The 14,593-nt window shown below is 34.0% G+C and overlaps 1 protein-coding gene across 1 annotated transcript in view; it reads right to left on the reverse strand.

Moving 5' to 3' along the window:
• The window catches only part of LOC128983698 (uncharacterized), a 56,264-nt gene extending 42,869 nt beyond the window's left edge, over positions 1-13,395 (reverse strand). Inside the window, exon 1 of the mRNA XM_054403098.1 lies at positions 13,351-13,395. Within this exon, the coding sequence (XP_054259073.1) occupies positions 13,351-13,356 (6 nt within the window). The 5' untranslated portion in view covers positions 13,357-13,395. The remainder of the gene's footprint in view (positions 1-13,350) is intronic.
• Positions 13,396-14,593: the final 1,198 nt, after the last annotated feature.

The following is a 14,593-nucleotide window of genomic DNA, read 5'->3' on the forward strand; positions in this document are numbered from 1 at the left end:
CTATAATATTGCATTGTCATCCACTTGTGAGCTATGTTTCAAATTTCAAGTCTCTAGCTCATTGGGAACTTCGTTTAAAATCGATATAAAAAATTGTAGGAAAGTGAGCTAATAAAAACAAGCCCATGGGGCGTAGCCCAAGGGAAATATGAAAATTAAATTATATAATATTGCATTATTTTCCATTTGTGAGCTATGTTTCAAGTTTCAAGTCTCTAGCTCATCGGGAAGTATCAAAATTTTCAAGAAAGCGAGTTAATAAAAACAAGCCCGTAGGGCGTAGCCCAAGGGAAATATGAAAATTAAATGATATAATATTGCACTGTCTTCCATTTGTGAGCTATGTTTCAAGTTTCAAGTCTCTAGCTCATCGGGAAGTAAGTATAAAATTGATTGCAAAATTTGTACCGGACAAGAAAGCGAGCTGATAAAAACGTTTTAAAAAAATACTTAATTTCCTAGGTAATGTTTTCATTATTGATAGCATATCATCACCAAATTAATATACGAGAGAACACTATCTGTATAGTATTAAATTTGTTTAAAATAACTTATTATCGTTTAACTAAATAACAATTGTCATTACCTATGATTTTATAGAATGATAGGATGGAAATTACCTTAAAACTACATTAGTTATATTTTACTCCTCGATAGCCTTAAAAATAGCTCTAATCAACTCTCTCCTTCACTACGAGTCACCGAATATAATCATCTTCAATTCAGTGTTGCGTAGACCCAAGTGAAAAGTAACTTATAATTAGCCTTCCGAAATATTTTGGTACGTATGATCATTGATCAAACCTTATAATATGTACACCAAATTAGTACTTTATTGCGTGTGACCATACATCTATACATACCGTGACACTATTTTCGTGCAAGTTATATACGACACAAAACACTTGTTTCGTACCCAAGACACAAGTTTCTTACCCAATCATTCCCTAAGCAGAAGACATAATTGAGACTTCATAGATTTTTATTCTAGAAATTATAATAGAAAACACTGGCAATCTGAGAGATGAGATGACAAGGGAAGAGATTGTATTGGTGAGTACGGCATCGTCAGATTGACGATTTATGTATGGTAATAGATGCGACTGTGACAATGACCCTATGTAAGTAGGTCAGACACACTGCAACAACTGGCCCAGGTATACCTCCTCTGTCTGGCAATGGAATACAGAATTTGTACATCCTTGTGATTTAGTAAAGCTTGCAGTTGAAAAGTCAACAATTAATTATTTTCCACAATTAATTATGTACAGTATACGTTTTCTGAAAATGATGCTAGAGAACTTTACTTGGATGTGTCAATTTTACTTGCGTAAGGAATGAGACTTGTGAATTTTAGTAATACGAAGGTTGTTGTCCTCCAAAACTATTAGGACATAAAATTAAATCTCTTGGTAACTATTTGCTGTTTCAATAAGATAATATATTTGTTTTATAACATTACAAAGGCATCTGTGACACCGGCGGTTGATGTCTCCGGCCGGCCGAGGAAATGACTCTATACTCTTATCAAATTAATAATATTTATAATTAATTGAAAGAACCGCTTTTGGTTATCTAAGGATCTTGCGTATTTTTTTTCTTGTGTGAATGTTGACATAGTCAAATGTTGAAATAAATAATATGTTCCATTTGTTCAGGGATTGCACGCACTTAACTGCTAAATGTCCTATAACACCCTAATTTCTTAGAACTACTTGTAATTTATTCTTGTTGTGTAGCGTGTCACATATTCATTCAGCGAAACTGTAAGGTAGTACTCAATTTAGAACCTGAAACCTTATTGAAAGGAGCCTGCTCGGTCATGTACAGGTAAGACTATAAAGTACACACTCGCGTAATCCTTTGTCAAGGGCGTGAGTGTGTGACGCGATTCTACTGACTTGGCAAGTATTATTTACCTACAGACACCGATCAAATGACATACAACTCTACTGATTAACTCATCAACATGTCAAGTTGGACAAAGGGCCGGAATACTTTCCCTACTTTCCCGCTGGAGCGCCTTTGCCCATACTAATCAGCTGACTTCCGTGTCGCGTGTCGCCGCCCTTATCAGTCACTGAGGCGGGTGGGTTATACGTTGATATCGTCTCACTTTCTCTCCAAAGTTTCAACATTCAACAAAAAAATTGGAAGAGTAAAAAATATGTGGGTGTGGGCCTGTCAGTTAATCGAAATCTAAAAATAGTTGCTCATTAACAATGGCAGAATGGTCCGTATCCTAGTAGTGGATGACAGTTACAATACCTTTCCATCGCGAAAATGTCCAATAAGAGTTCTCCGTTATGCCAGAACTGCTAAGGGATCTTTTTACATGAAATACCCATTCTGATGAATGAGGAAGATGAAGAATATACAAGCCTACACCGAATTCTCACTTTGATAGCCAATATTGAGTCTAATCAACAAGAATTGAATGATGGAGATGTCCTAGATGGTGGTTTTCAGTTCCAGATGGCACCAGTTTTTGGGACAGAAGTCGGACCCTCTCGTCCCAAGTGAGCCAGACCATGAACAATAGTATTAAGTCTTGGTTTCGGTAATTGTTATAAATAAACCTGGACAAATATAGCTACAAACATAATCTTTTTAATTTTTAATGTAATAATTATGCCAAAATTACTTGTTTCCATGACAAATATACATAATTTATTTAAATTTATATAAACAATTTTTAACACAATATATACGATTGATATATTATATTATATAGGTTAGTGTTCAAAAACCTATTTTCTATCCTAATAATTGTGAAACAACAACAGGCTAATGGATTATATAAACTTATTTGACAAAAAACGCGTGAAAAATCAATTTATTTAAGAATTTTTATATTATTTTGAGAATATCTTTTAAACTAATGCATATACGGAAGAAATGAATATGACCATTCTTGTAGAGAATTTCATCATCTTTCTTTTTATAACTTACATTTTTTCCGTACGATGCACGGTTTTCAGTGTAGAAGTAAAAAACTAAAAATTGGTGTCTTTCCCCCCCTCCCCCCATTTAAGCAGCAGGGCCAGGGGCGGGGACTTTTGGTATTTTTATCTTCTAACTACCCCGAACACATTCCCGCAGAAAAAAATTTCCCCCTCACCATGTCCTCTACAATCCCTTTATTGACTGGGCTACTTAGTTTGCGATACTGCGATAGACAATGCTATATAAATCTATACGTTAGGTGAGCTTATTGTCAACATTCGTACTTACGGGGGGCCGTGAGCATCTGCAATAGCTCACGGCTAGTTACACTAACAGTTTGACTTAGTTAAAAGGTGTGGCTTACAACAGAGAGCGCCACTGATAGCAGAATGCATTTATCGGTGGTGTATTTAATTAAACGAAAATTTTTAAAATTGTTCAAGTGAATATGGGGTTTTAAACTTGTGCTGAACATTAAAATGCCACATTACACTATCCACAGTAAACATAAAATCAATACAAATATTATGGAAATATAGACAATAATTTAAAGGCAACCCATTACTCTGGTTTAAGGCTCAACCTTTTAAATTTTGGAACATTAACTCCATGCTAAACGTTATCCAACGACACAAAAATATAAAATAAATTCGGCACAACAACAATTTGTGCAGTTCTAGTCTTTATTATTTTCAATATTTTCTTCGTACATAAAATATTACTTCTAAGATCAACTGCTTGGAAAAAATATAAAAAAGGAAGATCATAGGTATATATAAATTTACACTGTTATAGGTAGCTGTCCAAGTAAAGTTATCTAATCACACCATTTCTTAAATAAACAAGCTTTTACCAAACAACTAGCAGATACAAATTAGGAGGCGGATCTAGTATTCGATTTCGCCTTCGCATTTCATGGCTATTCGTTATTTCCAAAACTAGTTTCACATTTAAAAAGTTAGAATGTTAGAGAACTGGTTCCTTGTCTCTAAACTATGTTCGAGTTGTACAGCGATGGGTCGGGTTCTTTACTTTCGCTGCCGACGCCTCGTTAAGACGACAAAACGCCGTCACACAAACCGCCTCGGAAATGTGAGGTTGAAGTTGCTCAAATACTGGGTGTCATCAAACGCAACCAACATTTTACAATTACAAATTTGTTCTGTTTAGAGAATATGCATTGTTGCATATTGGCATATTGATATTGGGAATTTATTGTGAATAAGGTGGTATTCAGTTAAATGCAACAAATGTTTAATACTGAACCATAATATGAAAAATATAAATATAGCATTTTCCAACCTTACATGTTTATGATCTGTATTAGATTAATTAGTACTGGAAATTAGTAACTAGTAAGAATTAGTAACTGGAAAATTAATTGACCGTTGAAAACTTAATTGGCCACCTATTAACTTAAAACAAATAATTTACTTTAAAATTATTTTTCTACAATAGGTTACATAATCTTTGAACTTGCGAAAAAACAATGCTAAGTCCTATTAACAATAAAACTCCTAATAACACATAGCCATGAAAACAACAATACACCAATAGGTTTGCTGCTACAGGGAACGGATTTTTTTTAAATTTTAATAGTGTAGTATGAAGTAAATTAATTTGCCAAATTTGATCTTTATTCATAAAGTAAGTTAAGTTTATTCATAACAAGCAAACTACAACAGTTTACTTTTCCACCCTAAAATACGAATTATAATAAATTGTACTTTTTTTTAAATTTTCTCCGTAACCTTTAATCCTACAACAACGCTTCAGCATATTAAATTATTTGTTTTGATAAACTTTTCACGATGGTTTTAATGAGACGTATGCAATGTTATGTGTTTAATGGTAAGAGCTAAACAATCCTATTTTTTAGTTTCAAAACGTTCACACTCTGATCTTATGACCCGATATCGCTGGTTTGTGTAGGCCTACTCATTAAAGGGTGTCCAGACCTACATGTGTATACAAACAAATTACTCGAGGCATTGTGTTCACGGACATTATATACATACACATTTTTACGAGTAGAGTTTTTTTTACCTTCAGAGACATCAAAATGAAAAAGTAAATCGGCTTGAGGTCTAAATCTTGCCATGCCACCCAAAGGTAATTTCTTCTTTCCTGTAGGTAAATTCGCTAAAAAGCACCATGAATTTATGGTTGTGCTGGCTATTATATCAAGTGCTTTTAAACCCGGCCCTCAGAACCAATCTCCATCAAAAGATTAGAGTGCACAGTTATATTATTATAACAAATGCATCATCTAAATATAATAAATGTAGCGGTTATTGCTTAACACTGTAGTTTAGTTACATTACGCCAAAGACAAGAAATACAAGATATCGAAAAATAGTAAATTACAAACTTGCTGGCAATTTAATAAGTTTTCATTTTGCATATTACCATAATTTCGCTTGGACGCATGGTTTCTGAGATATCAGAAAAAACCAAAAAAATGGTACCTTCAACCCCCCCCCCTCTCCCACAGCACAAGGGCTAGAGGCGGGGACTTTTGGTATGTTAACCTCCTAAACTATACTAAACAAAGCTACGAAGTCAGAAATTGTGTCCCAAACATTCCCCTCTATACCCTTTTTTTAGCATTCGTTGCCTGGACTATGTTCAGTCTTATTCACATGAGCATAAACACATAGACAACATTTATCTTCATCAGTTTCAGCTGAAAAATATTAAAAATGTAGTATTCCGTTCACCACGAATCAGTTATAATACTCATGGTGTATACTGTATTGGTTGGTAGGTACATCCAACTACACAATAAATACAATTATTTACTATGCGATATTATCTGACACAAATAAGAACCTTGTTTTTATATCTATAGTGAATACACTAACATCGAAAGGTTATACAGATAAATCCGGTTGAGCCCTTGTACACCCTACAATGCAACAAGAAAGAACGATCATTTGTATTTTCACTCAAATACTCAGTCGAAGGATGTTACAATAACTTTCTAAACCGGTCGGTCTATTTTTACCTGTGAGGAAGAGCAAAAAGAAAAAAAGTAGTTACATACTGATTTCCTGTTACAGCAATAAACAATGAGGATTGGGTGAGAGATGACCGCGTTACTTTCCTCTACACGACCTTGATATCATGTAATCTCTAACCATCACCTGGTAGAGGTCTCAACGCCGCGCCGCAGCTAGTTTACATAACCTCCCCGAGAATTACGCCTCATTTACCTAATGGACAATTGAAAACTGCCCTAATAAGGGTCCGTGTCCAGTAACTTCGATTGAAGAGATGTATGGGCTGTAGCCACTCAATTTAAACAATTATGCTTCCTGATTTATAATCTATAGAAAGTGACGTTATTGGGAGGTTTGACTTGATTGTATCACTACATTTCCATGTCCAGTCTGAAGAATTATCACATATGAATCTGAAACGTCCAGACTGTCTTACCACATATTAAGGAGGGGGCATTATACTCTCAATCTATGATCTTACATATGAATCTAGCAATGTATGCAATATTTTTATGAAATGTAACATCCTTGGAGGCTACCGACCATCTTGGATAAATTCAAACAGCTAAGTATACTGTGAGATTAGAAATTTGCTTTTAAATGGTTTTGTGAGTTAGAACGTATAGGCTCCAAGGAATCAGGTTTAGACATATGTTATTTGAATTCAGGATTTACTGAATGTTTAATTACAGTTACTAATATTTCATTTTACCATTTTTTGCAGAGTAGAGCGTTTTTTTATCTAAAAAAATTAAGAAATATCAGATTTTTCATAATATTTATTCCCAACAATGACAACATTTTGAAGGTACTGAGTATTTCAAATTAAAAACATGATAATCATTGCTAGGTGATTATTGTGGTGGGAAACTTCCAATACAGAATAAATTCCTCCTTGCCAAGAGACTTATTGTCTTCAGCTTTGTAGTGAATTGGATCAGCTGCAAGTGGATGGGCTACGATCTACCGAAATGATGGAATCTGCTTTTATAAATAAAAGCAATTTTTTGATTAACCTACACATTATATTTAAATATTTGAAATTTTCTTTATTAATTTTCTTCAATAGTGCACATGTGTGTTTAAAGAGAAACACATAAAGTTATGTTTTTTATATTAAAAGCCTAATATTGTGAGATCAAACGGATTGCAAATTTGATGGAAATATATCCATGAGCAAATTTTTCTAAAGCATTTAATTTACTCTCCATAAGAGTTTAAATGGGACGCAATGTATTGTATTTGGCACTTTGCATATCTTGGTACCGGTACGTATTGATGAAGTTCAAAATTGTTTGACTGTTAAATAATTGGATTTAAGACGTATTCACAATAAACTCCCAATAACACTAAAGCTCATAGATACTCAGAAAATACTCATACTCAGAAAATACTCAGATAACTATGAAACAACGCATATAAGTTGATTGCCAATGAAATAAAGAATACAAGGATAGTGAGCTTGTTTCAACGTTCAACCGCGCCTAGTGTACGTTATTTGTGTTTTTTTTTACCCTGTACAACAGATGCATAGCAATATTCGTGTTATGATCTATGTTATATTGTAATGCACCTGTATCGAGTTAAATAATTCTCTCTGTATGGATTAATTAAAAACATAATGTAGAATAAGAATCTTAACAGCTATTATTCTAATAGGGGTTATTAAGAATTTGAATCATTAGGGTTCTTTTCAGTTTATATAACTAATGATTTTAGTTAATTAGACTCTCTAACCATGAGATTACCAATTTTAATTGCTTATAAGGGTCCAACTAATTCAGACTATAGAACTATTTACTCTCTTCGCAAAAAGGATTTCTCATCACACTACGATGTTTTCAGCCGTTTTACAATTGTTGAGACCGGAAGCTACATATTGCTGTCTATGTCTATGCCAGCTGTCATCGTTATTTGGGGGCCTAGCAGGTTTTTTACATCCCTAGGGCCAAAAATCGGCTGTTCGCTTACTTACTTAAAACATTAATGCATATACAATCAGTATTCATAGCATTGAAATAGACTTGTTTTATTTTCACCGCTGACTAGCAACTATTTTTTTTTTCACCACACTATAATGTTTTTAGCTGTTTTACATACATTAATTGGTGGCTGAAAGTTACGTTTTGCTGGCCATGCCAGCTGTCATCGTCATTTGGGGACCGAGCAGGTTTTTACATCCCTAGGGTCACAAAATCAGCTGTTCACTTACTTTCTTTAAAAATGAATGCCTATTAAATACACAATCAGTATCCATAGCATTGAAATAGAATTGTTTTATTTTGTCACCGCTGCCGAGAAACTATATATTATTATTTTTGCTGATTCCTCAAATTATTTCTTCACATAACCTTAAAGTTGTAGTTGTGTCGACTATCAGTCTGCATTATTATTGTAGTGAATAGTGATAATAGGTAGGTTTATAGAGTGGTGAAAAATAGCGTTCGTCTGATTCCTCAAATTATTTCTTAAGTATAACCTTAAGTTGTTCAGACTGTGTGCATTATTTTTGTTGTGATTAGTGGTAATAGGGTTAGGGTATAGTGTGGTGAAAAGTAGTGATCGTACCACGGACCGAAATGGTTTTGCAGCTCTCGAACGCTTTAAGTTCGAGACGAAGAGGAGAACTTAAAAACTATCTCGAGACGGTTTTCGGCCCTAGGTACGAAACGTACTATTTCATTTTTATGATAAAACGAGGAGAGATGAAAGTTCATATTTAGAATTTCTTTCACTAACTCTGCTTTCGTTGAACAATTAATACCACGGAGATGACGTAGCATTGACGGCGCAACTGTGGCTGCTGTCGTTAGCAAAGCATCGACCACTTTCACCCGGAGGCAAAGTAGCATAATATGTGAGTCCATACAGCTTCCGTCACGCCCAGGTAGTTAAAGTGGTCTAGTAAAAATTAATACCTCAGTAAAAGCAAGAATACCTCAAACTCAGAAAATATTGTACTTTGTGTTTATGCTTGGTTTTGTATAATTTGTTAATTAGAATGGAAACTACATAATTTTTCGCCTAAATTGGAGATCTCAAATGGTTATACTGGTACAATGGCGAAACGTGCAGTGTAAGCCTACTGAAGTAGATAATCCTATATTTTTCAACTTTCAGACCAAGTTTTACCTAATCTGTTTTAATATTTCCATACAAAGGTGGCTACACCATTAGATTTTAATACTACTAGCCTGTTCATTTGTCAAGTTCAATTATTTTTAGAACTTACAGTCAAATGCTTGGTAAAACTTTCTCGAATACTCCAATGCATATTGAAATTTCAAGCACCTATGCACCAATGCATATTGAAATAAACCTGCAGCTATATTCCATTCGCTTCATACAGGGGTGCCCATCCCCCCCAAAGCTCACGTCGCAGAATCCCCCCCAAATTCGTTGTTTAACCCATGCCGGAAGGTCTGGGGGCTAGCCCATAGTTATGTTTATAATGCGGGGAGGGAAGGGGTGCCCCCGATACTTCTTTAAATTTATGGGAATTTAGGCGTTTGAATCAAACTTTTAATCCGATTTAAATGGACAATTTTCCTTTAAAACTCTAGTAGCAAACTTTTTGTTAGTTTAGTTTTAATTTAAATGAGTTGGATTTTTAACATGCACACAATTTGAATCAAAATTGGCCATGTAGTTTTTTTTATCCGATTTTCCATGAGTTAATAGGTTTTAAAAGGGAAAATCACAAAAGTTGCAATAACTTTTGAACCATAATTTTTACGGCATAGAGGGTTTATACAATTTTTGTCATAGTCAAAGAGTATAACATGTTAATTTTTAATCAAAATCTTTCGGGCCAATTCTGAGAAAATTTTATTCATCCATTATTTTATAGGGTTTTATGGAATATCACTATTAAAAATCCAAAATGAAAAAAAAAACATCTGGAGAGACCATGGATTGGTACCTAAAATACCAAATTTCATCAAAATCGGACTCGGACCACAGGCGTGGTCTGTAGCTCTGTACCATACATACACACATACAGACAGACACACACATCACTTCGAAAACCACTTTTTTGGGATCAGGGTTTTTGCATAAACAATTATTTTACCATATTAAATTGTAGGGGAGAAAGTACTTGAAGTTATGTCAAAAAGTTTGAGATATTTTCTAAATTGCCCTTTAATCCACTTCTGAGTTTGGTCCTTTTTAAATAAGTGTAAAATATTCAGTATCAAAAATATTACTAGGCCTAAACTTATTTCGTGCCTAGGGCCAAAATGAGGTTTTGCTGGTTCGAGGTAGTTTTTAAGTTCGATACGAGGTCGAGGACTTAAAACGATCGAGAACTGCAAAACCATTTCAGTCCGTGGTACGAACGCTATTATTCACCACCCCACACTATACCCTATTACCACTAATTCACCTCAATAATAATGCACTGCACACTGATATAGTCAACACAACTACAACTTTAAGGTCATGTGGATAAATAATTTGTGGAATCAGCAAAAATAATAATAAATAGTTGCTAGTCAGCGGTGACAATAAAACAACTCTATTGCAATGCTATGGATAATGATTGTGTATTTAAAACGGGCAGCTGATTTTGCGGCCCTAGGGATGTAAAAACCTGCTCGATCCCCAAATGACGATCACAGCTGGCATGGCCTACAAAACGTAACTTTCAGCCACCAATTAATGTACCTATATGTAAAACAGTTAAAAACATCATAGTGTGGTAAAATAGTATATTACGTTACTAGTCCTGATTCCCGTGCGAGACGAAGTCGAGTAGTGGTTTTTTTAATACGAGTCCGGCCAACACATTTTGGACGAGTGACGTACGATAGTTTACGCCATACTACTAAATCCGTTCAAATCCCTATATTACCACCAACTAAAGGACTAAAATTTTTGTTATAACCACTCATTGCCACCCAAATACAGTATAAACAGCTGATTGGTGTCCGGCAAAACTCATTACAGTACAGTAGTACTGTATGAAACCCCATTTAATTAAGGACAAACAGCTGTTTTCTGGACTAAATCCTTGCATGGGAAGTTCGTCAAAATAGTGTAGTGTGGCGTGAAAAAATAATTATATATCTATTCTAAGACTAGTAAAATTTGTTTGAAGCTCTTTCTAGATTCAAGAAAAGACAATAACAAATAAAATTTAATTAATCGAGGATCATGTGTTTCAGTTCTTGAAGTTAACGTAAACACATAGCCTATCAAAAACCTTAATTAAATTGTCACAGTACTGTATGTCAATTTCTTCCAATGAATAAATGACCCAGGCATAATTATTTGGGAGAGCCAAAATATTATCACAAGCTTTCATGTTGTTATGTTGTAAAAATAGCAAAATGATTATCATTATCATAATACTGGTTTTTTATGAATCAAGAATATATTATAATAAACAAACCTAAAAACCCATCAATAGGTCCTCAAGGCAATGAGACTATTTGAGAATAAGTTCATAATGAAAGGTAAAAACAAACTCAAATTGCAGATACAATTTAATAAGCAACCATAATCCTTTGACAGCAGTTGGCATGGAGTTGTTCTCACTGTCAAACATGATAGAGTCAGAAAGTGGAAATCCACATAAAAGTATCTATATATTTTATAGCAATTATTAAATGATTTATTAATCAAGATAAAATGTCAAACGGGATTTTGATTGCATAATTACCCCAATAATAAATTAAGGAGGTCGTAAAAATTATCTGATTAATCTTTTATGTGCTTTTAACCAACCACTGGCTTGAATCCCCCCCAAAATCATAAAATCCCCCCCAAATAAAATTCTGATGTCGCATTTTGCGACATCAAACCCCCCTGTGGGCACCCCTGGCTTCATATATCTCATAATTAATTAATTAATCTTTCTTTACTTTGTCTTGAACTACTCGTAACACGGCGTCATATATTTATCCTAGTCAAAACAGGGACGACCTACCCATCGCACCAATTGTACAATATTGTACCAATTGTAGGCTACTGGATTTTTGTCATAATCATAAATTAGGACAACTAACTGTTGAAGTAAGGCACATTTAAATTTCATATTGCACAAACGTTTATGGATTTTATAATATTCATGCACATACATTTACATTTCCAATTCTATGTCGTTCTCTGTGTTTGTATTCTCATAAAAATACATGGTACGCTGTGCGATCTTTTAAATCATATCGCAGATCCTACGTTTAGCGATACGACAGCTTTATAACATAAGCCTACAGAAGGTCAGTGAGAAACTTTTACAACAATTGTTTTTCAATATCCACAGTGATATTTTAATTTATAAAGAATTACTATAGCAATAAAATTACCTAAGAACACGAGAAGTAAGAGCTCGGCATATTCCAAGTGTGTTTAGTTGGTTCTGATAATTTAACAAATAACTATTTCCATTTCCTTTGGTTGTATAGCCAAACAGGCGTCCCCAGCTAAGCTTTATTTCACGCCACTGATCTAAATAAATAAACTTATGACGTATTTATATTCAAACTGTGCCTAAATATGTTTATAAAAAGTAAGATAAATTCTTTGATTATAAATCCCAGCAAATTTAACATGATAAGCCAAGTACATTGTCTTAATGAGTGAGTCATAGTAAACGACCTTTTTTACTAGGACCAGTGATGGCATTTTCATTATGCATCGATAGACAGTTAAATTGTTATATTTGTTGATTTAACATTACAGGATTACATTGTATTAAATAATAACATTTAAATTATAAAAAAAATAAAAAAAATATTATATATACCAAGCTGCGTTTAAGATTGTTTTTATTAAATATTAGTTCTGCCTAAGAGAGTTGACAGTAAAAGCGACACACTACACTACAAGTAGTCTCCTCAGTTCATTCATCTCTTGCCTTGTATTAGGCATAAAACACTTAGCCAACTAGCATCTCTGTGTCAATAATTAAGTAACAAAGAAATATTCTAAATAGATCCACAATCGGTCTAAAAATGTCGTTATCGTTAAAGCCATAGCTGTGTATACTAATAGTAGTATTTATCATTACATTTGTATTTACTTTACAGTTCGGTTTATAATTATCTATCCTCACATCTTCTAGGTTTTAATGAATTAATCAAAATAGCATTATTAAAATATGTTGTTTATGATTTGTCAAGATAAATCAATATTATATAAGATAAATCAATAGTGTTGTGTCACTAAGGAGGCTTTACCTTTGATTCCATACTAACGTTTTCTCGCTGTATTTATCTTTGGAAGCATTTAGCAACTCTTCGGGGTTGTATATGGAATTGAAAGGTACAGTAAACTACATATACTTTATCTTCACATTCTTACCCTTAAGATTCGCACATTTCGGAAGGTTTTTAGCCACTTTTGTAAACTACCACATATCTCCACACACTACTATTTATCACGTGTAGCCTAGACCTACCTGCATTATCCTGTCCTCCTCTCTCACTCTACAGTACACAGCCACCACTACACTATCACCGACTGCCGGCGCCCCGTCACACACACTTTCTTATACTCTCTCCCCACCAACCGCCAAAACACACACCAAAATACCAAATTATATGTGCAGTTCATGAATTGATAATAGTTTTTCACTAGAGTTGGGACATAAGTGATGAGTAGTTTGTAACAGCTTGTATTGGCTGTCGTGGTTCGCGTAGGCTTATTAAACATGAGATATGATATATCTATTAACTAGGAGCACAGTGCAGTTGTCTGTTTGTAATGTTGAGGGAAGCAAGCATAATGATACAATAATTTTGGGGAATGTAAAATTATGAGTTGGTTGTTCCTAATGTGCTCGGATTTACATAAATGGGATGTCTACTTGCACTACCCAAAGTCAATAGAGTGTTTACTTGCAGTATCTAAAGTCAATGCTGCAACTGGTTCACGTAAATTAGTTGTCTACATGCAGTTTTTAAAGCTAGTAGTAAATCTGGCTCATGTAAATGGGATGTTTACTTGTAGTATCCAAAGTCAATAGAGTGTTTACTTGCAGTATCTAAAGTCAATGCTGCAACTGGTTCACGTAAATTAGTTGTCTACATGCAGTTTTTAAAGCTAGTAGTAAATCTGGCTCATGCAAATGGGATGTTTACTTGCAGTATCTAAAGTCAATGCTGCAACTGGTTCACGTAAATTAGTTGTCTACATGCAGTTTTTAAAGCTAGTAGTAAATCTGGCTCATGTAAATGGGATGTTTACTTGCAGTATCTAAAGTCAATGCTGCAACTGGTTCACGTAAATTAGTTGTCTACATGCAGTTTTTAAAGCTAGTAGTAAATCTGGCTCATGCAAATGGAATGTTTACTTGTAGTGTCCAAAGTCAATAATACATGTATTTTAAATAAATGGAATGTCTTTTTGCAATATCTAAAGTCAATGGTGCATAGGCTCAAATTTATTTGTTATTTTCTAGTATTTTATGCACAACGGTATTAAACCGATTGTCCTTTCCTTTTGTTCTGTTTTGCAATATGCTTGTATAAATTGCTTGTATAAACTGCTTTTGACAGACATATGTTAAGACTCTTTTGTTTTTATCTTTGTAAATATGTGGTTTCCCTGGACACTAAATTAAAATACCTAGCTCAATAAAATAAAAGGGCAAACTGAATTATTAAACTCAACACTTTTAATTGAACCAACTAAAGAAGACA

The sequence above is a fragment of the Macrosteles quadrilineatus genome, unplaced genomic scaffold (genome assembly GCF_028750875.1).
Source record: "Macrosteles quadrilineatus isolate MER2022 unplaced genomic scaffold, UCM_ALF_1.0 Scaffold_1__1_contigs__length_201487025, whole genome shotgun sequence".
Taxonomy (NCBI): domain Eukaryota; kingdom Metazoa; phylum Arthropoda; class Insecta; order Hemiptera; family Cicadellidae; genus Macrosteles; species Macrosteles quadrilineatus.